Genomic DNA, 23,679 nt, shown 5'->3' with positions numbered 1-23,679 from the left:
AATGATAACAATAACCTTGTGATTATGTTAATGATTCCCAATATTATTAAAATTATACACTGAAGTGCCAAAGCAACTGGTATAGACATGCGTATTCAAATACAGACACACGCAAACAGGCATAATACGGCACTGCCATCGTCAATGCCTATATTAGACAAAAACTGTCTGGCGCAGTTGTTAGATCAGTCACTGCTGCTACAATGGCAGGTTATCAAGATTTAAGTTAGTTTGAATGTGGTATTATAGTCGGCGTACGAGCAGTGGGACACAGTATCTCTGAGGTAGCGATGAAGTGGGGATTTTCTGGTACGACCATTTCACAAGTGTACTGTGGATATCAGGAATCTGGTAAAACATCAAATCTCTGACATTGCTGCAGCTGGAGAAAGAGCCTGCAAGAACGGGACCGACGACGACTGAAGTGAATCATTAAACGTGAAAGAAGTGCAATCCTTCCGCAAATTGCTGCAGATTTCAATGCTGGGCCATCAACAAGTGTCAGCATGTGAACCTTTCAACTAAACCTCATCGATATGGGCTTTCGGAGCCGAAGGCCCACTCGTGTGCCCTTGATGACTGCACAACACAAAGCTCTACACCTCGCCTGGGCCCGCTAACACCGACATCGGACTGTTGATGACTGGAAACGTGTTGCGTGAATGGACAAGTCTCGTTTCAAATTGTATTGAGCGGGTAGACACACATGTAAGCCTCCTGTCTGATCACCTGCACCCATTCATGTCCATTGTGCATTCCGACAGACTTGGGAAATTGCAGCAGGACAGTGTGACACCCCACACGTCTAGAATTGCTACCGAGTGGCTCCAGGAACACTCTTCTGAATAAACACTTATGATTGCCACTAAACTCACCAGACGTGAACATTATTGAGCATATCTGGGATGCTTTGCGACATGCTGTTCAGTAGAGATCTCCACCTCCCTCGTACTCTTACAGATTTATGGACAGCCTGGAGGATTCACAGTGTCAGTTCCCTCCAGCACTACTTGAGACCTTAGACGAGTCCATGCCATGTCGTGTTGCGGCATTTCTGCGCACTCATGGGGGACCTATGTGATATTAGGCAGGTTTACCAGTTTATTTGGCTCCTCAGTGTATATGCATTTGATTTTGTGATGAGAAAAACATTATGAGAAGTATGCAGAAATGTATGAAAAACATGAAAAAGCCAGTAGTCAAGCCATTGTATGTTGACCAGTGGTATGTCAGCTGACCAGGCTTAATAAATAAGCTAATCATTTAGCAAAACATGGTGCCATAGGAGCAACACAATGATATATTTTATTTGAGAATCATTATAACTATTATTCTTACATCGGGCCGTGGAGCCTGGCAGCGTATTATATTAACGTACCTATAGAGGAAGGTGTCACCAGTGGTAACACAGCTAGTCCTTGTTAAATTTTATTAATATTTTTGCAGCAGTGTGAAGAAAAAGTGTTAAAACCATAGTGTACGACAATTTGAATCAAATCTTCACTCCCAAGAAAACCACCAGTGACTCACCATGCCAAACACTTGTCACCATTCAAATTCTTGGCAGATCCAGTGGGCAGAAACTATCAGACGGCCGGTCCTAACATCATCGTGCACTATGGCCGCTAGTAATTTGTAACAAAGAATGTAAAACAATACCTCCATTGTTTTTCCATCAACTAATAACCGTTGTTAAGGTGGGTCCAGCAGTTATGCCAGAGCAGCATCAATGAAACGACTGTCAGCTCAGTATGGTGTGATCATGTTCCATATTGTTTTGCAGTGTTGCAACCAGGTACTTAATAGATGTCACTGTGTCAGAACACGCTGCCATTCATCACACCAAATAGAAATTCTAGCCAAGTCATCCTGTATCATCCAATAGTCACATTTCCATATGCTACAACTTCAACAGCAAACAGTCGCAGATTGCAGCTCATCCTATCCATCAGATAGTTCCTGTATATAGAGAACAAGAGCAGTCCTGGGGTGCTGCTAGCAATACCGTTGTCTTTTGATGAACACAAGTGACCAGGAAAATGTATTGGATTCAATTACTTAAAAAATCTTCAATTGTCTTTTGATGAACACAAGTGACCAGGAAAATGTATTGGATTCAATTACTTAAAAAATCTTCAAACCACTCATGCATCTGAAAGCATGCCCATATACTTGAACCTTTATTAACAGTGTTCTTTGGGACATTGTGTAAAATGCTTTCCAGAAATCTAGGAATATGAAATCTGCCTTGTTGCCTTTCATCCATGGTTCACTACATATCATGTGGGAAAAGGAAAAACTAAGTTACGCGTGAACAGTGCTTTCTAAATCCGTGGTGATTTGTGGGTATTATGGGTATAAGCTTTTCTCTATCAAGGAAATTTATTATATTCAAACTTAGAATATGCTTTAGAATTTTGCAGCAGACCGATGTTACAAATATTTGTCTGTAATTTGTAATTCATTCTTGTGATCTCGTTATATGGGGGTCACCTGCATCTTTTTTCTTGTCACTTGGGACTTGGAGCATGAGATTTGTCATAACATTACTCCAAGATAACAATAGATCCGGCTATAAGCATGATATATTGCCAGTGCCTGACTTCATGTCTGCTATACTGTATGAGGGATATAAATTTAAGAATCTCTTGTTGTCATCAAATAAGTAGTTGCCATTTCACAACCAGTTTGGGCAAAGTTTGATATTTTACTAATTTTGTATCCTTAGAAGCAGATCACTTACTTAGCTGTCTTGTGTGAATGCATATTTTATCTGTCAGTTGTAGTATGTTAACTAAGAAAAATTTGGAAGGAGCTAGTCTTTGTAAACCTGGCAGTTACTTTAAGCAATTCTTTTATGAATATCCTGAAAATATACTTTTATTTGGGAAGTTCAGTTGCCTGAATCTAACTTTGTAGGCACATAATCTTATGCAACAGTATCCTTATGGATTAAATAATCTCTGTTTTAATACTCTATCCACTGTGAATTAATGTTCAGTTTTTTGAGAGTCACACCCTTCATACTTGCCAAGAACAAAGTGGATTATTGTATCTACTATGTATGCCTTCTTTTGTATTCATTATTGCCAAAGAAATGAGCTTAGAGTAGACACAGCTACACAGTAATCTGTTTTGTTACAGCTGAAGAGGATTGGACCAAGTGTTGAGTGTTAATTCACAGTTGAATAAATGTACCATATGTGTTGTTTAACTATAGTCTTGTACATTATCTGATATTTTTTATATTTTCGTCTCACTTCTGTGAGTGTAGTAATTTCTGTAACTATTTCTTTCTAACTGGAATTGTTCATTTCAGACGGCACAGTGTTACCAGTCACTTCACACTTCTTAATAACCTTGTATTTTTTAATTTACAGAATTAAGACAAGATATGGATGAGAAGGAAGAAATGATAAACAGAGAAATGAAAAAGGTTGCTGCTGATCTCAATCTAGTAGTACAGAAGAGCATCAAACTAGATTTCAATGCTAATTCTGGGTACAGTTTTAGAGTGACACTGAAGGTAACAGCATTTGCCGTGCACAGCTATTTACAGTGTTATCAACCTAATAATGTATTTCTAGACATTTTAGAATATGTATCTTTTAGGTCTTAATAATTGGCACATGTGCTAATTTGTTGTTCATATGTGGTAAGTGTATGTAATTAAAAAACTCATTATGTGCAAAAGTAAAGCAGGTTATCTGTGTATCATTGGTGGGTCATGATGATGATGAGGTGGAGGTGGAGGGGGGTGATAGAACATAGGAAGGTGACATTGGTGGAGATAAAGTTGTGAATGCATTCAGGTCCTGGGCCAAGTTGGAAGTGGGTATGGGTCAGATGGCTAGCAAAGATTGGGGCAGGGAGAATTACGGGGATAAAGGATGAGTTGTCAGCACATTTTCTACATAATTCAGAAAAGCTGGTGTGGGGGTGATCCAGATGGCACAGATCATGAAGCAGCCATTGAAATCGATAAAGTTGTTCTCAGCAACGTGTTCAACAAATGGGTTGTGAACACTGTCTTCGGTCACAGTTTGACAGTGGCCATTCATTCAGGTGGGCAGCTGGTCAGTGGACATGGCTACTTTCACAGGTGTCCCTGCCTTTGATGGAATAGGATGGGCCAGAATAGGATATGCTGTGTGGCTGAATAGGACTGGTCTCGGTACCAGGTCTTCCTCAGGGCTATGACCCGTGTGGCAAGGGATTGGGGGTGGATGTGGCATAGGGGTTTGCCAGTTGACTCCTCAACATTGTCATTGTGCTTTGCACAGTCTCACCAGTGCCAGTTTGACACATTCCTGTGCGTACACCTGCTGTCTCCCTTTGAACCATCAGCCATTCTTCTCCAACTCTCCCTCCCCACCCTTGTCCCCACTTTTCCCTCTCTCCCACCATACTTGATGCAACCCTTCACTCCAGTCTATTTGTTATTTCATTTTGTCTTAAAGGTGATTGTTATCTTGAGACTGAAGACTACTTGTCTCCAGCCTGAAGACTGCTTCGATACAGTGTTCCGTGCTAGTCTAACCTGTACAAACCTTTCCATTCTGCATAACTACTGCAGCAGACATAGTTTTCAATTTGCTTACTATAGACTATAGTATTCAAATTTTACCTCTTCCTCCTAGAAGCTAAATTTACTTCAAAATGAGTCCATATTACTAACCACTAATATCATGAGGAAATACATGTACAGAGATGACAGTTAGTAGCTATCACAGACTGTTGTGGTCTAGGAATAGTCTTTGTGAATGCACAAAAGTGCCCCAAAGTATGATGACATTGTATGTAATGAAGTGAAAAGAAGCAAAGCAGACGAGGTTTTGTATTTATAACATTAAAGGAAATGAGATGAAAATATAGTTATTGTTGATGGACATACATAAGAAGGAGAAAAATCCTAATTTACTAAACTGTCGGTGATTCCCTCAGAGTGGAAAACGTGATAGGTGGGGAAAGGTTAAAAAAGAGGGAAAGTCGTACAGACCCCAGGCTGACAGGGATCCACCCGAGGAATACAAAATTCCATCCTCGACAGAAGTGATATATACTGGACAAAAAAAGTGAAGCACACAGGGGGGGGGGGAGGAGAACTGAAATTAAACTTCATGGATTGAGAGTGTGTTTGCTGTTATTTTTGAGATTACTAAATCAAGAATTTCACAGTATGAACCCACTTGTTAGTATGATTCTGCCCTCCCTGTGGCCCAGGTGCATGCACTGATTCAGGTGGAAAGGATGTCAAAAAGCCGTTGTATCCTCTCCTGAGACAAGCTGGCTCACAACTGTTTGTTTGTAACTAGGCCTCAGTATACTGACATTTGAGCTGGTTCCACACATGTTCTATTGGGGAAAGACTTGTTTGCACAGGTTATTGAGTATAGCAGTGATGTTAATAGATAGTTTACCATGCCTACATGTATCTTTACTCTTTATTAATTTAAAAATTAGCTCCATCTTTTTCTTGCGTGTAAAAGTTCTGCAAGTACCAATAAAATTTTAACTTGACACATCAGAGACTATAAAAATGAGTATAAGTGCATTATTAAATGCCTAAAGGCTGCTCTGTAGAAATTTTGCATAAAGTATTTTAATAATGATAGGTTAGGTTATTACCATTTTCCATTCATTACAGGAGGAGAAATGTCTTAGAAACAAGTCTAGATATGTTACAATATCTACTTCAAAAAGTGGAGTGCTTTTTATCACTAATCCGATGGTGTCAATAAATCAAGACTTCTTAGAACTCCGACGACAGTATGAAGAGAAACAAGAGGAAAGTGTGAAAGCAATTATAAATGTAGCAGGTAAAAACGCAACAGCAGGCACAGCACTAGTAACATCAGTGGATGCTATATTATTTGAAGCACAAAATTGTTTCTCAATTTACCTGATACTGACAATTCATTGTACAATTCTCGCAAGTTGTAGCATGCTTTCTCTTCCTTAACTTGGAGCCTTGGATGGCTTTCTGCTTGATTCTGGAATAGTCTCATTTCCTCCAGTTCCAGTTCTCTCATTTCTTTTACCAGATGAGGATTTTCTAATTTTGAAAGTGACCATTTTTCTATGTTTTGTGTGCATATCTGTGGTCCTGGCGAAGCAAAAAACTTTTTCCTATCATCATTTGATTGTATTACATTGTTTAAAAAAATCAGATTTTACTTGCATAGATTGGGCTAAGATAGTCCTGATCCTTAACGCAGTGCTGCATAGTGCCATGCTGAGGAGAAAATCATTTCTAACTTATGTTTATTTACTCGTCTCCTCTCTTTCTTTCATCAGATATGGAGCAGCTTGTAGAACATCTCTCTCTCTCTCTCTCTCTCTCTCTCTCTCTCTCTCTCTCTCTCTCTCTGTGTCTGTGTGTGTGTGTGTGTGTGTGTGTGTGTGTGTGTTAATAAATCTATCCTCTGTCAATAAGTATTATATGAAGTGAAATAGCTTGCCTTATATCATATATTTCATCCAGTATATTCCTTTATTGGACTACATTGAGGCATGTGGTCCTATCTTGCCCATGTTAGATTTCCGATAAGAGATACGGGATTGAAATTTCTGCCCTATGTTAATTGCAGGGTCAGTCTATTACTCCACAACAAAGGGTATTCTGTAATATGGAATGTACTATTATTTTTTACTCAATTGTTGTATTTTAATTATAATTTTGACAACATAAAATAAAATAAACCCAGCTGAATAAATAGCCATGAACATGTGTTCATGACTTGGCATATGTTTATGGAGAAACTTGTGAAAACTGCAGAGCAACGGGTTGAGTAACTTCTAAGAATATGAGGCATTCATATGAACAAACTGAGGAAGCTAACAAGTACAGAATACAAGTTCACCTACGTGCACCTGCTCGGCTTCATTGTACCAGTGCTGCAGCTCAGGGTCGAGAAAGGATTTGACGAGGTTGAGGAAGGGTGGCTGATGGCTGCAGGGGAGAGGCAACAAGCGCACAGGTGTGCTGCTGTTGGGGAGGGGGAGCTTGCGCTGAACCGCCGATCCTGTCTCAGCAACTCAGCAATGATGTCTGCAGCAGGGGAAAGAAAGGCAATCTGCAAACCAACAGGCTTCACAACAGCCTAACCATGTATCCAATATTGACAGTCCGCAGCAGATCAAGTTATAAGTTCTTTTCCCAGTTACTTGAAAAATCCATAAAGGAAAACTTTCAGCTGTAGCAGATTCAACCTAGAAGATAAGGATAGACGCAGCAAAATTCACCAGTCCCTGTTGTAGACAAGTTTTATCGTAAACAAAAAATTTTTGACATTTCAACAAAGTCACAGAGTTTCTATATATTTGTTGTGTGGTCTGACACTCCTTGATATCTTTGCCAGAATAAATTGAAATTGTCCTGATTTTTCCTTAAATAATTAATTAATGTCACTAAAGAATCAATCCTGTTCTCATTCAACGAAATATTCCACTTTAAAACCGATCCTCCCGACCACTATTGCCGATAAAGTTTCAAAACAGAATCCTAACACACTTCACTGTATCGATTATTTTCAAAATATCAATACGTGTCGACCTCTCACCAATAAAACTTCAAACCAGTCAACCATTGAAGATTGTCCACACTCTCAACAAAACCCTGCCAGAACCTCTTCAAGAAGTCTGAATTTTAATAAAACTTGCAAATCTCACACATAAGTAATATTTACGATGCATGTCGTAACAACAAAGTCAACTGATTGTTCCAACTTCCAACTCAAAGTTTATTTAACAGTCGATAACCAATTGACATCCAATTACAAACTTTATTCTTCCACGTTCAACATTGAACTCCCTTTCCTTTTATATACTTAAAAAAAAATATTTTAACACTGGTCAGCATGATGTTTCAACAGTTCTTCCGGCTGTCGACCACGATGCAATAGTGGTTAGCTCTCGTTGTCCGCCGCGTCTGGAGTCCCCACTGGATCATCTTGCTGCCACGCGCGACATGAAAGAAAAGAAACAAAATCTTTTTAAATAACAAGTCTCCACTTAACATACTACAAATGTTTCTTACCTGGCATCGCTCAAGTGGTAAAGAAACGCGGTGTTTCCTGTTTAGACTTTTGAAACACCACAAGCTCCAAATGGCCTGGGTTGTGAAGCAGTAATAGAAGTTGAGCATATACTCATCAAAGTGTTCTGCCACTGGATGATCAACTTTAATCTTGGCCATAGTTTTGTGATGGCTATTCATTAGAGTGGAAAGATGGTCGTCACGCCCACATACACGAGGCTGTGCAGGCAACAAGCTCGTACATAATATGACTGGTTTGACAGGTGGCTCTAGCTCTGATAGAATAGGATATTCATGTGATGGGTCTGGAGTAGAATATACTGGATGACTGCAAAGGGCAACTCTTGTGCCTGGCCCTTTCACATGGATATGGCGTGTGGGGGAAGAGTTTGTATACAACAATGGATCAGGGTATTTTGTAGATGAGATGTGTGATGGAATGGGAAGGATTCTGAGTGAGGCGTGCTGCATTTTTGGGTACAATAAGTAGTCAAAGACTGAAGTTCTTCCGATCCGAGGGTATTTTGGCTAAAAAGGGGGATGAAGTAGTATCTGTGCACTGGCTGTGACAGGTCATTCAACACCGACTTGGCCTCTGGTGTCATCCTCTGCCACTGGCATCATTTGGATGCAATATAGAGGGCCTTAAAGTCTGCAGCCCACTCTACTGGCCATTGTCAATTTCTTAGCTCTTGGAGCCACGACTATTCACTTGTGTATATCAGCAATTGGCATCACAAAGCTGAATGCACCCTTTTCCAGTCCTCCCATCGAGGAAAAAAGGTATGGTCAGGAGTGTCCCAGAGAAGTATGTACGATATGACCACTCTTATCTCTTTATGCATAAACAATCTGACAATCAGGATGGCCATCATCTGCGGCTGTGTGCTGATGATGCTGTGCTGTCGTCATGGAGTGACAGAAGAAAGATACGAGATGACTTCGACAAAACTGCTAGTCGGTGTGATGAATGGCAGCTTGCTGTAAAATCAGCCTTGTTTGTGTTGTTACTTACCACCCTTAGTTGTGTTTTTTTTTTTTTTTTTTTTTTTTTTTTTTTTTTTTTTTTTTTTTTTTTTTTTTCCCCCCCACCAAGGACTCCATTTTCAAAATGAGAAAAGAGCGTTCAATTATCAAATGAAACATCTTACCTTTGTTGTTGCATGCTATTAATTAAAAATATCCTGCTTCATATTGTGAGTCATCTTCTTTACCTCTGTTGCCATGTAACAGCTGTCTTATTCTTTTTATAGCTTTTTTGATAATATGTTCTGCTGAAATTCCGACTTTCCTTACTCTTGCCATGTCTAATCCCTGTAATTTCAGCACTAGAGACCATAAATTTTAGTGTCTTCATCCTAACAAATGCAGATAGAATATAAATATGTAATTGTGACATGTATCTTCAAACTTTTTATGAACTGCTGAAAATAGCTTGCTATTTCACTTGATAATATGAAAAGGATGGATTGCTACTCACCATATAGTGGAGATGTTGGCCCACAGGTAGGCACTACTAGTCAAACAAGTAAGCTTTTGGCCGGAAAGGCCTTCATCCAAAATAGATACCGACACACACACACACACACACACACACACACACACACACACACACACACACACACACACACACACACACAGAGTAAGCTTTCGGCCACGCTCTGCAGCCAGAGACAATGGTCACGCGGGTATGAACTAAGTTTGCGTGCCCACTGTGTGTGTGTGTGTGTGTGTGTGTGTGTGTGTTTTTTGTCTAATTCATATGAAGGCCAAAAGCTTGCTTGTTTGCCCGTCTTTCCAATGTGCCTATCTGCAGTTCAGCATCTATGTGATACTGTGAGTAATAAATAGTCTGTCCTTTTCATAATATTGTCATTATTCTGTCCTGGATTTTCAGTGTTTGAATCCTGCCTCGGGCATGGATGTGTGTGATGTCCTTAGGTTAGTTAGGTTTAAGTAGTTCTAAGTTCTAGGGGACTGATGACCACAGATGTTTAGTCCCATAGTGCTCAGAGCCATTTGAACCATTTTCAGTGTTTGATTTTTCACTGTTTCACTTATAATGTGAGCCAAAATGCTGGTTCTTCCAGACATCACTTTTGTTACTACATGCTTGGCCACTACCGGGCCCTAGCCCTTGCTTGCTTCTTCCCTTTCTTTGCTGCAAGTCTCACATTCTCCTATTCTTTTTTTTCCCTTTCACTTTTCCATTGGATGGTCTTCTTCGTGCCGATTGTGCTTTGATCTGGTTTGTGTTTTGGGACACTCATTTTCTTACTTTCCAGTCTTCTACCACTTTGCATTATTAATTACATGGCCCTGTTGTTGGGTTTGACTTGCTGCTTCTTTTCTAAATTTCGCAGAAGTGCAAATTGTGCAGGGAAGGTCATCCAGCATAGTGTGTGTTCCACCTTTTGTGCTTTACTCTCTTTGCACCCTTCTTTCTTGAGACAGTACTACACCCAAACCCAACATGGTAGCCATTCCATTGTGGAAGGGGGGTCGTCAAGTACCTGCATTGTGGTAGCCACCTGATCACACAGGAATTGCACTGTCAGTGCCCAAGCTGGAAATTCCTCACATGAGCCGAGCAGTATGTGCCCATCGTTGCTGGTGCGTGGGACTTGGGGCAATGGTTTACTGACCAGGTAACCATCGCCGTCGGTGGGTGGTGCTTGTGGGCAGAGACCCTGTTTGGAGTGGGTGGTACCATGGCAGAAGATCCGCACTTCCTCCTGCTGTTGGCCACACAGTCCCGCAGTGTCTCCTGAAGCTAACATATATTAAAATGAGGAGAAGTATGACTGCAAAATGTTTCCGTGCCTGGCTACACCATGGGAGGAACATAGGGCTCAGAGACAAGGTGAGAAATATTCCCCTCAATACTTGGTTTGTTCAAGGATGGACAGGGATTCTGTTTTTACTACAAAGCCAATAGTTCTTCTTCGAACACCTCGAGGACAGGTTTGGAAAAGTGGCAGCAATTTCAAAAATGAAAAGTGGCTCCATTCTGCTCAAAATGGCCTCCCTTTCTTGGCCACCAGCTCTGATCACCTGTGACGAGCTGATTACATTCCTGTCACTACAACCCCCATAAAAGTCTGCATATGGTACAGTTTATAATTTTCCGCTGAGATCTCCTTGTACAGACTGATGATGAGTTGCACGCTAATTTGGCGCAACGAGGTGTGCATTTTGTTCATAATGTCCCGTGGGGAAGGAAAGGCAGCAGAGTGGATACTGGAGCCTTCATCTTGGCCTTTGAAATTGACTCATTGACTGAGGTCAAGGTGATGGTGTATCACTGTGATGTCAAGCTGTATATTCCTCCCGTGCCATGCTACAAATATATGGGATTTGGACAGGTCTTCATGTTGCAAGACCAGCTCTGTCTGTGAGGGTTGTATCCCTTCCCCAATCTGTGTCAACTGCAGGAACCACCATTCCCCCTGTTCGCCAAACTGCATCATTTTCAAACTAGAAAGGAAAATCCAGAAATACAAGACCCTTGAGCACCTCACATATCGAGAGGCCGAGGAGAAATAAAATCGCCTACATCCTACACATATTATGACAACGTATCTACTGCTACTATAACTTTGTTCATTTTAATGAGTGTGCCATTGCCCTCTGTTTCTTCTACCTCTCGCCCTCAGGGTCACTCGACTATAACCACTCTCTTGGCCCCTCTTCCTACTGCTTCCCCCACACCCCCTTTGTGAGCATCGAGTCCCCATCCATCGGAGATGCCAGTCCCCAGTCTCTAGCCGGAGAAGTGAGGCCCTCCTTTGGCACCCCTTACCAGGAAGGGGTCCCTTGGAATGCTTCCTTCCCAAGATTCTGATGACCTGCAACTGGCTGAAGGAGCCACAGGTGCAGCTCGTAGGTTTCGCATTCATTCTCTGTCCCAGTATCTTGGGCTGACAAGCCCTCCCAGAAGTCTAAATTTGGTAAGAACAAGAAATAGTCTTCCAAAAAGAGGGAGATTCTGGCAGCCCTCTGCGGACAGACCTAGTGTGTTCCACATCTGTACACAAGGCAGTGTTCTTGGTCATCCCAATGGCTCTGAACCCCACCCCCGCCCCTCCCGTCTGCTCCACACTGTGCACCCTGATTTGGGACAAATAGGTATTCATGGTATATCTTCACAACCAATAGCAGCAGTTAATTAGTTAGGCCTTCCATTGATCAATCTCACGCAAACTGTTGATGATGTGGAACGTGTCAAGTGCTTAATAAATGCACACATGAATCAAGGTTTTTTAAGCTTAAAATTTGTATTCCCTTAATTGGCACAATATGCATATATTATACCTATAGATGTATTTATTCGTATTCAAGAATTCAGCTATTGTATAGAAGAAGTTGTAAAGGGATATGATTTCAGTTCATTTTTGAAACTATCAAAAAGTTTTACAGCAGCATATTTTACCCCTTTATGTTCCAAAGGTAGGTTAAGTAGAGGATAGTGTAAGTCTCTCTTTCTTCTGGTATTATAACCTTAAATGTCACTGTTTTTAAACTGGTCAATGTTGTTGAGAACAAATTTCATTAGTGGGTAAATGTACTATGAGTCAGTAAGAATTCCTAACCTCAACAGATGCCTACAAGATTGGCAACTATGAGCCCCACACATTATTCTAACCACTTTCTTTTGAGCAGTGAATACTTTTTGCCTAGTGTTCTGTTATCCCAAAATATAATTCCGTATGACATCGGAGAGTGAAGGTATACAAAAGCATGTTTGCTTGCTAATTTCTATAACCTCAAAATTAGCAGATATTCTTATTGTAAAAGTTGCAGAACCTAGACACTTTAAGAGATCCAAAATATGAATTTTCCAAATAAGATTCTCATCTATATGTACACCCAAAAACTTAGTATGCTCTATCCTAGTTACTGACTTCTGTTTATGTGTTATGTTTATTGAAGGAACTGTACTCCTTGCAATAGAAAATTGGATGTACTGTGTCTTTTTTCAAAGTTCACAACAAGCCCATTTGCAGAAAACCAGTCAATAACTTTTCCAAAGACATTATTTGTTTCATTTTCTATTGAAGTTTCTTTAACTCGGTTAATAATTATGCTTGTATCATCAGCGAACAGTGTCAGTTTAGCTTATTGTTTCAGATAAGAATGGAGGTCATTCACATATATCAAGAACAGGAGCAGACCCGTGATCGAACCCTGTGAAACACCTAATGTAATTTCACCCCAGTTAGATGAAGTGTGAAACTTCCATAAATCACCTAATCCATATTAAGAAAATTTTTGCTTCCTGGTCTGTAGATATGACTGTTAACCACTCATATTACACTACTGGCCATTAAAATTGCTACACCACGAAGATAACGTGCTGCAGACGCAAAATTTAACCGACAGAAAGAAGATGCTGTGATATGCAAATGATTAGCTTTTCAGAGCATTCTCACAAGGTTGGCGCCGGTGGCGACACCTACAACGTGCTGACATGAGGAAAGTTTCCAACCGATTTCTCATACACAAACAGCAGTTGACCGGCATTGCGTGGTGAAACATTGTTGTAATGCCTCGTGTAAGGAGGAGAAATGCGTACCGTCACCGTTTCTGGCTTTGATAAAAGTCGGACTGTAGCCTATCGTGATTGCAGTTTATCGTATCGCAACATTGCTGCTCGCGTTGGTTGAGATCCAATTACTGTTAGCAGAATACGGAATCGATGAGTTCAGGAGGGTAATACGGAATGCCGTGCTGGATCCCAACGGCCTCATATCACTAGCAGTTGAGGTGACAGGCATCTTATCTGCATGGCTGTAATGGATCATGCAGCCACGTCTCGATCCCTGAGTCAACAGATGGTGATGTTTGGAAGACAACAACCTTCTGCTCGAACAGTTCGACGATATTTGCAGCAGCATGGACTATCAGCTCGGAGACCATGGCTGTGGTTACCCTTGATGCTGCATCACAGACAGGAGCGCCTGCGATGGTGTACTCAACGACGAACCTGGGTTCACGAATGGCAAAACGTCATTTTTTCATATGAATCCAGGTTCTGTTTACAGCAACGTGATGGTCACATCAGTGTTTGGCAACATCGCGGTGAACGCACGTTGGAAGCGTGTATTCGTCATCGCCATACTGGCATATCACCCGGCGTAATGGTTTGGGATGCCATTGGTTACACATCTCGGTCACCTCTTGTTCGCATTGACGCCACTTTAAACAGTGGACGTTACATTTCAGATGTGTTACGGCCTCTGGCTCTACCCTTCATTCCATCCCTGCGAAGCCCTACATTTCAGCACGATATTGCATGACCGTATGTTGCAGGTCCTGTACGGGCCTTTCTGGATACAGAAAATGTTCGACTACTGCCCTCGTCAGCACATTCTCCAGATCTCTCACCAATTCAAAACATCTGGTCAATGGTGGTTGAGCAACTGGCTCATCACAATACGCCAGTCACTACTCTTGATATGGTATTGTGTTGAAGCTGCATGGGCAGCTGTACCTGTACACGCCATCCAAGCTCTGTTTGAATCAATGCTCAGGCGTATCAAGGCCGTTATTACGGCCAGAGGTGGTTGTTCTGGGTACTGATTTCTCAGGATCTATGCACCCAAATTGTGTGAAAATGTAATCACATGTCAGTTCTAGTATAATACGTTTGTCCAATGAATACCCGTTTATCATCTGCATTTCTTCTTGGTGTAGCAATTTTACTGCTCAGTAGTGTATGTTCCATTTATACTACAGAATTGTAATTTCTGTAACAATGTCATGGTTCACACAATCAAATGCTTTGGATAAGTCACTGTTTAGAGACTCTGTTATGTGGGCAGTGATATTGTACTTGCTGTTTCAATAGAACAGCATTTGTGAAATCCAAACTGTGATTTACTAAGTGTCCCATTACTGCTGAGATGGCTAACTGCTCTTGAGTACATTACTTTCTCGATGACTTTTTAAAATGCTGTAAGCAAGGACACTGGCCAGTTATTATTGACATCTGTGGTGTCCCCTTTTTTGCAGAGAGACTTGACATTGGCATATTTTAACCTATCTGGGGAAATACCTCCAGTTAGTGATGCATTACAGATGTGACTCAGAACATCAGCTGTAACTGCTCCACATTGTTCTAATATCTTGTTAGAGATGTCATCTACTCCAATAGAACATTTATTTTTCAAAGATGTAACGATTTTCTTTATTTCACAAAAGGTTGGTAGATGAAAATTAATCCACAAGGATTTCTCAAAACTGACTCTTCCATGTACTGTTCAGCTTTTTCTTTTATACTATTGTCATCAATTTTTCACATTTCTTAAACTTTCTGTGAAGTGCTCTATAGATACCAGATTGACCAGCCTTACACTTTTACTTAATGGTTTCTGAACTGTACACACTGCTAGGTTTTGTAAATTATTCAGTTGTGCATCATGGTCTGATAATCCATTTATCACAGGGAAAGCATATGTTAGTTTTACATGCTTTTGCTTTACAAATGCATTAGCTATTAGACTGCTACTGTCTTGAGCTATACATGTAGGGAAGTTGATCACTGATTCTAAGTTATGTCATTAACAACACATCTGGTTCACTTTTCCTCTCAGAATTACTTAGAAAGTGTAAATCGAAATCACCACAGATTAATAACTTCTTTTTGTCTGACAGACAGCATAATAGGGAGTCAAACTTTTCTATGAATAGCTCCCAATCTCCTAATGGGAACCTGTACACTGTTGCTAATATCAATGCTACATTATCTAGCTCTAGTTCACATGTACAAACTTCAAAGTGCTGATAGACACAAAATTTGCTTACTTCTACAGTTTTGTACGTACCGTATTTACTCGAATCTAAGCCGCAGCCGAAAAACGAGACACGAAATAAAGGGAAAAAAAATTTCCCGAATCTAAGCCGCACCTGAAATTTGAGACTCGAAATTCAAGGGGGGAGAGAAGTTTTAGGCCGCACCTCCAAATCGATACAAAGTTGGTCCATTGTAATATGAGAGACAATTTAGGTCGAATGAATGACTATACCGCTACAGTAGTTTGGTTGGAGTCGTAAGCTTAGCAGTTAAGCTTTACCAGGTAGCCATTGTTATGCGCCAGGCGCTCCGTCCGTATTTATGCGGGTACTCTTCCTTTTTCACGTGCTTCGCCTAGTTTGAATCAATTGCTTGTTTTTCTTTGATCTGATAAGTGCCATTTTCTTTGTTGTAGGTGTTTACGTCACTCTAAGCTGAAAATGCATTACTGTACTGCGTCGTGCATTGTTCGTCGCATTCTGATAGTTCGTGTTTACGGCCTGTCGCCGCTCGCGGCATGGCTTGCTTTTGTGCGCGCTACCACCGCTTAAAAAAAAAAAAAAAGAGAGAGAGAGAGAGGAATCGTCTCATTGGCGAAACAATGGCAATATACTGCTATTTGTTGTTACTTACAATGCTGCTTTCTTTGATAATGATCAACAAGAACCAAATAATAGACTGTGTATGATAGAACATGTTCTGAACGAGAGTTAGGCGAAAATTTTTCTCCATTTGAAAATCTTTGCGGCCGCTTCTTTAGTACATCAAATTCTGCACAGAAATTAGAGTCATCTTAGATTTAAAAATCTAGTCAGTTGCCGTGCTTCATTTCTGACTGTATCACTATTAGGCATAAGAATAATACGAATATAAACATGACACGATATGTATATTCTTCCGCGTTTGCTGGTGTCTCACTCTAGTTTCGTAGTTTATTAGGTATACAGGATGAGATAGCAGCAAACACGAAAGAATACATGGCAAAATGTTTATATTCGTATTATTCTTATGGTGAAGAGAATACTGCATGTGATTCACATTTCATCAGGTTCCTATTAGCAACCATCTCTTCTCACAGGTAGGAAAAAATTCAGAACGTAGAGTTTGCCACATTGACAAATATCCCAAACAGTCTTGCCAGTCGGATTTTCGTACTACATTGAAATTCTGCTACATTCGAAGATGAACAATACGGAATTTGTATTTACTTCGTTGGATAATGTATGAATATGCAGTGGTCGAAACTCGGGGCGGAGAAAAAAATCTAGTCTTCCACCTTTTTTTTAATTTATTTACTAACGCAGAGGTTTTGGCGCCAGTATTTATCTTTGTGCCTACAAAGCATGCCTGTGTAGCGCTACATATATTCGACGGCAGAAGTTAGTTGTGGCGGCACCTACCAACACTTTTCAGAACTTCCGCTTGCTTTGCACTCGATTCTAAGCCGCAGGCGGTTTTTTGGATTACAAAAATCAGAAAAAAAGTGCGGCTTAGATTCGAGTAAATACGGTATACCCTTGTTTTGTGTAAATGGCAACTCCTCCTTTATCCATTCTAGATCTGCAAGTGTAAGATACTAAATTATACCCATTTATGCTGATACTTTCTATCGACACAGTTAAAAAACATGGTGTTCAGACAAAGTATATCAATCTCGTGATTCTTGAGTTTCTCCCGGCGTATTTGATAATCAAAATATCCACGGGTGTACTGCCGGTCTACTGTGCCCGTTGGACACTGTAGACCGGCAATACACCCGTGGCTATTTAGTTATATCAATCTCATTCTTATTTTTGAGATGATCTAAACTCACTGACAGCTCATCTACTTTATTTTTTATTCCTGAAATTTTGATGAAGAAAATTGACACTGTCCTTAGCTGTATCTCTCTTTAGTGTACATGGAGCTTATTTTATTCTATTTTTCTTGATTCTTGTTTGTCTGGACTTTAGCTTTAAACTAAGAAATCTGCCTGTCTGGTCCTGTTAACCACAGGGATCATCCCTTGTGTGACTGTGGCCACCCTCACAGTATCTGTTAGTAGAGAAACTAACTTATCTTTCCCCTTTCTATTTAGGTGCAGGCCATGTGTAGTGTATCCCCACTTACAAATAGCATCAACTGGAACAACACTTACATGAGATTTTGCCGGTGTCTGGAGCATCGTGTTTAGCTCAGTGTTAACATGCCTTACAGCAGTGTTTGCCTAGGGCCAATTATGGCGCTGAAAGTCCTCCACAAACCCCACATTTGTGTGCCCAGTTTCTGCTCCTATTTTGTCCAGGTCACTCCTAATACTACATCTTGGATTCATAGCCAGGCTACTCCCTGCTCCCCCTACTATAATTACATGATCTTCCTTCTCAAAGTTCCTACATAGCTGACCTAAGTTTTCTGTCACCTGGATAAGGCTAGCACGTGATTTCACAAAACTTATGACCTGGTACCCTGGCCATGAAGCATGACCTGCTTCCTTCATCCTTTCACAGCCCTATGTAATACCGATAGCATGATCCTCCCGTGGAATTGCAGTGTTTTTTTCCACCATTTGGTGACATCTTTTGTGCATTTCCACTGCTTTTTGCATTGCCCTTCAGGAAACTTGTTTCCCAGCAATGCGGACCCCTACCCTCCACAGCTATCGTGGCGATTTTTAAGAAACACACTGACTATGAAAGAACGTAGGGTGGTGTTTGCATATATCTTCTGGACTCTGTCTGCACCAGACAAGTACCATTCAATATGACTTAGGAGGCTGTGGCTGTTCATGTGAAGACATCTCTGGAATTTACTGCTGGTATTGTGTGTGTGCCTCCCAAAGATGAAGTGTCCCAGAATTCATTGTCTGTAATGTTTTCTCAGCTCCCCCCATCCTTTCTAATATTGGGTGACTTCAGTGAGGTGAGACTATGACCGCTGGCTGCATTAAAGTTGTCAAAAACGTGCTCGCAGAGCTCGATCTTTGCCTCTTGAATGCTGGTGTTCCCACATTCTTCATATGGCATATGGGTCTTATTTGGCCATTGATCTGTCCATTTGCAGTCCAGGTCTTCTCCCATCCATCCATTGGAGAGCCTGTGAGGACCTATATGACAGTGATCATTTTCATCCTTCTTCAGCATTACTTGTCTGTCATTCTACCCAGATGGGCTCTCTCTAAAGCTGATTGAGATGTCTTCACCACTGCTGTCACCCGTCACATCCTGCCACATTGAGGTATTGGTGCAATTGTCCAGAGCACAACTGCTGACTTGGCAATTTCTTCTTTCTTGGAGTCTCCCCGTCAGAAGACAGTACCTCAGTGGCCCCCCAAAATTTGCCGTGGCCGTTAGAGATTGCAGGCGGACTCTCCAATGCCATAAGTGACCCCTGTTGATGGAGCACCTCATTGCCATTAAATGGCTGCTTTCCCAAGTCTGCCACTTTGTAAAATGACGAACACGAGAATACTGAGAGTGGTATTTTGCTACCGTGGGACCATGTGTCCTTGCTTCGCATGTTTTGGTTAAGATTTGACACTTCTACAGACACCCGTACCCCGCAATTGTACCTGGTATCTCTGTGAATGGTGATATCTGCACTGTACCAAACACTGCTGAACATTTTGGTTCATTAAGCTTGAGCCACTGCATCTGAGAAATGTAAGCCTTCGTTTGGTGGCCTCAAACATTGGGTAGAATGAGGTCCTTTACCATTAGTGCATATCACCTGGAACCATATAATGCTCTGTTCAGTGAGTGGGAATTCCGCAGTGCCCTAGCCCATAGCACTGACACCACTCCAGGGGTAGACCGCATCCATAGCCAAATGCTCAAACACTTACCAGTGGATTGCCAATGTCACATCCTTGCCAGTTTCAACCATATCTGGAGTGAGGGCGAGTTCCTGTCACAATGGTGTGAAAGCATGATCATCCCAGTACTGAAACCAGGCAAATAACCCCTTGAGATGGAAAACTATAGCCCAATTAACCTCAGTAATCTTCTTAGCAAGTTGCCTGAATATATTGTGAGACAGTGGCTGTGTCTGTATCTTTGAGTCTCAGGGTCTTTTGACTCCGTCCCAGGGCTACTTTCACCAAGGCCATTCTACTGCTGAAAATTTGATCTGCCTGGAGTCTGCTATTTGGTCAACTTTTGTCCAGCATCAACATCTTGTCACTGTCTTCTTCAACCTGCGTAGGGCTTATGATACCACATGACATCACCACATCCTCGTTACCTTCCATAAGTTATGTCCCCAGGACCAACTTCCCATTTTTGTGCGGAACTTGTCTCGCCATACTTTCTGGGTTCAAGTTGGTGTTTGTCACGGTACTCTCTGTATACAAGAGAATGGGGTCCCACAGGGCTCTGTATTAGTGTGCCCCATTTTCCAGTGACTATCAATGGTCTCGCTGCGGCTGTGGGTTCTACAGTCTCTCTCTCCCTGTATGCTTACAACTTTAGCACCTACTATTGCTCCTCAGATGTGGGTGTTGCTGAACGCTGACGGTATGTTGCCATACAAAAGGCACAGTATGGGCTCTCAGCCAAGGCTTCCGGTTATCCACGGCCAAGAGATGTACCTTGCACTTCTGTCACTGTCATACTGTCCATTTTCAACCTGAACTCTACCTCAATGACCAAATGTTCAAAGTGGTGGAGTCGTGTCATTTTTTTGGTATTAGTCTTAGATGCCCCTGCCTGATTGATGCGTTGACATCTTCGTCAACTTAAGTGAATGTGCTAGTCATGCGTTAATACTTTTCTCTGTCTCAGTAACACAAGCTGGGGTGCAGACTGCTCTATACTTTTGTGGCTCTACAAAGCTCCGATCCTGTTGTCTTGATTATAGGAGCCTTGCGTATAAGTCAGCATCGCCTTCAACATTATGAATGCTGGTCCTGGTACATCATTGTAGGGGTCAACTTTGCAACAGGTGCCTTTTGGAAAAACCCTGTGTACAGCCTACTCGGGGAGGCTGGCCTCCCTCCACTGCGGATCAAGTGGCAACAACTGCTGCTCAGCTATGCAACACACACACACACACACACACACACACACACACACACACACTGCTCCCCTGAGCATCTGAACTACCATGTCCTTTTTCCTAATAGGGAAATATACCTCCCACAACAGAGACCCAGGTTTAGAGTCACGAGACTCTGCTCTAAACTCCTTCTTTCCCCACTGTCATCTCTCTTCTTTCCCCACTGTCATCTCTTGTCAAGGAGGAATCATGTGCACCCCTATATTGTGCACCCCTATATTGTGTACCCTGTCCTTGGATCTGCCTCAACCTCTCCTTTGGACCAAAAGACCCAGTAGTCCCTATGGTTTTTTGCTGCTTGTTCCTGGACATTGTTGACTCATATTGGGGCTCGGACGTGGTACACATAGACATCTGTATAGTCGACGGACAAACCGGTTTTGTCTACACCCATCAAAGATGCAGTGAACTATGCTCCCTGTCAAACGGATGCATTGTATTTACTGCAGAATTGGTGGCTCATTTTATGAGCCCTCAGCCACCTTTATTCTTGCCCTGAATAGTCATTCTTGTGACTTTTCAGGCTATCGTGGCAGATTTGTTGCAAATACACTACTCAGGTTTGCCTCCGGATCATATTGTGCAAATCTCACATGATTTTGTCACTACAACTGTTAGACATCTTTGGTTGGTAGCAGTTGCTGTTGGTATTGCTGCAAGACACGGCCGATGATCATCGCGCAGCAGCATTGAAATTTATTAGTGTCCCCTGCTGGGGGCCGCAAAAAAGCCTTCCATGTGTGCGCTGTGTGAAATGTCCATACTACCAAATGCTTCTGTGGTTAAAAGCTGAACTAAATCTCGGCAGTGCACTACGTCAAGTCAGGAATTGAAAGTTCTTGTTTCTCCTGTTTTAATTTAAGTCAGTCAGTACTGAATCCGAAGTTCTGCTTACTTGAAAGCCTGCATCCCTCTTGATAAGATTGTCCATCATATGGATATGCATGACCTCCTTAAGAACACAGTCCCAGAAAGACTACACTGAGGATAAAAGTTCAGTCTTCTTGTAAAACATGCGATACCCTGTGTCCAGACAATTCTCCGCTACTGCTATTTTGAGACTACCGTGGGCATATATGATGATGGCGTTCAAAACAATGTTCTTGCCCTGTTTGGCATGTCTGCCCCATAAAGATTTCCCACATTGCCATGGGATCTTATATACACTACATATTCAACCACAACAGATTCCTCAATTTTGCTGGTGGCCGAAAAACACACTTAATATTGTGTCTTGCGAGGATTCTTTCTATTCTTGAAGACATTCCACCAAAATACACCAAGAACACTGTTGCAGTGGTTGCCTCTGCATCTTCATTTTCTTCCCTGCTTTGAACTTGCTTTGAATAGAATTCATGGCATATCTATCTATCAAAATAGCCATTCTGTTGGAACACAGTTCTTAGGTGTTATAGCTTGCCAGGCAGGCTTTCGGCTATTCCCAGGGGATCCTCATGTGCTCTATGTACCAAAGAGTGCAAGACCCTCCCGTGTTGTGCAAGATGATGATAGCTTGCGGCCTGCAAATATAACTCTCTGTAAGTTAGTGTGCGGTAGACACTGTGTCTCAGTGTACTATCTGCTTCTCTTCTAACTATGGCACCCAGGAATGGTAAGATGCCATTTTTACACTTCCATGCTCAATTGTGTATTCGGATGGAGTGAGTTCAGATGTCAGATAAACATCGGTAATGTCTGTATTCTGCGGGGCCTCACTACAAATGTATCATCTTCATACCACCAGAAGCAGGAAGGTTGGAGACTAGCCGACTACAGTGAGTTTTCTTCAAAGTGTTTTTAATCGGCAGGGACTTCTTGAGTAGTCTTCAGGCTGTCAACCAGTGCTAACCTTGACAGCCGTAGGGTGTTATTATCCAGGATCTTCTGATGACCTCCACCACACTGGATGGTCAGTCATCTTTATATGGATCCTTGGTCACTTTGGGATCCCAGGGAAGAAACATGCTGACCGATTGGCCAAATTGGCTACCAGAATGCCGACTTTGGAGATGGGGTACCGAAATCGGACCTTTGGTTGACTCTACGTTGACATTTGTTGGAGGCTTGGAATGTGGACTGGTGTGCCCTGGTTTCTCAAAAACTGCTAACCATAAAGGAGACCACAACATGTGGCAGTTGCCCCTTCATACTTTTTGCATGTAATGTACTGTCCTCTGTCAGTTTCACATTGGCCACACATGACTGACCCATGGTTTCATCCTCTGGTGTGAGGATCCACCCCACTGTCAGTGTGATGCCCATCTCATAGTAGCCCACATTCGACTGGACTACCCTAATTTGACCATCTTACGGTGAGATCTTTAACTTGCTGACACGCCGCCTCTGGTGCTGACACGCTACCTATGGTGGTAGCAGATGATGCCAAAGCAGCTTCACGTGTAACCCATGAAAGTAGTTTTTACTCCTCTCTCTGACATAGGGCACATTAAATCTCAATGGCCAGTTGAGGGATTGGAGGGGTGCCTTATCGCCTGCCCTGATCCAAGGGGTCCATGGCTGCCCTTGCTCAGTAGTCCTGCCTGGCTCCCACCTTCCTAGCTTCCCCCCAGGGGTTCCACAACTCTTTTGTGGATACGTGCGTAGCGAGCACGGGGCCCCGAGCTAATGTGGCCTTCCTTCCTTTCCGGGCTGCATACCTTCCCTTTCCGCATCCTTCCCCATCCCCTGTCTTCACCCCCCCCCCCCCCCCTCACCTCTGGCTCTTTCCTTCACTTTCTCCCCCTCTGGGAGTATGGTTTGTGCCTACGTCCGGAGACGGACGCTTGTAAATGTACCGCATTTTTCTTCTTCC

The 23,679-nt window shown here is 42.0% G+C and overlaps 1 protein-coding gene across 1 annotated transcript in view; it reads left to right on the top strand.

Moving 5' to 3' along the window:
• Positions 1-23,679, top strand: part of LOC124721370 (DNA mismatch repair protein Msh2) — a 229,822-nt gene that overhangs the window by 182,536 nt on the left and 23,607 nt on the right. Inside the window, exons 11-12 of the mRNA XM_047246303.1 lie at positions 3,381-3,526; positions 5,648-5,819. Of these exons, the coding sequence (XP_047102259.1) occupies positions 3,381-3,526; positions 5,648-5,819 (318 nt within the window). The remainder of the gene's footprint in view (positions 1-3,380; positions 3,527-5,647; positions 5,820-23,679) is intronic.

The sequence above is a fragment of the Schistocerca piceifrons genome, chromosome X, assembly GCF_021461385.2.
Source record: "Schistocerca piceifrons isolate TAMUIC-IGC-003096 chromosome X, iqSchPice1.1, whole genome shotgun sequence".
Taxonomy (NCBI): domain Eukaryota; kingdom Metazoa; phylum Arthropoda; class Insecta; order Orthoptera; family Acrididae; genus Schistocerca; species Schistocerca piceifrons.
Note: the sequence above shows the minus strand (reverse complement) of the source record. Positions and strands in the feature narration are given on the sequence as shown.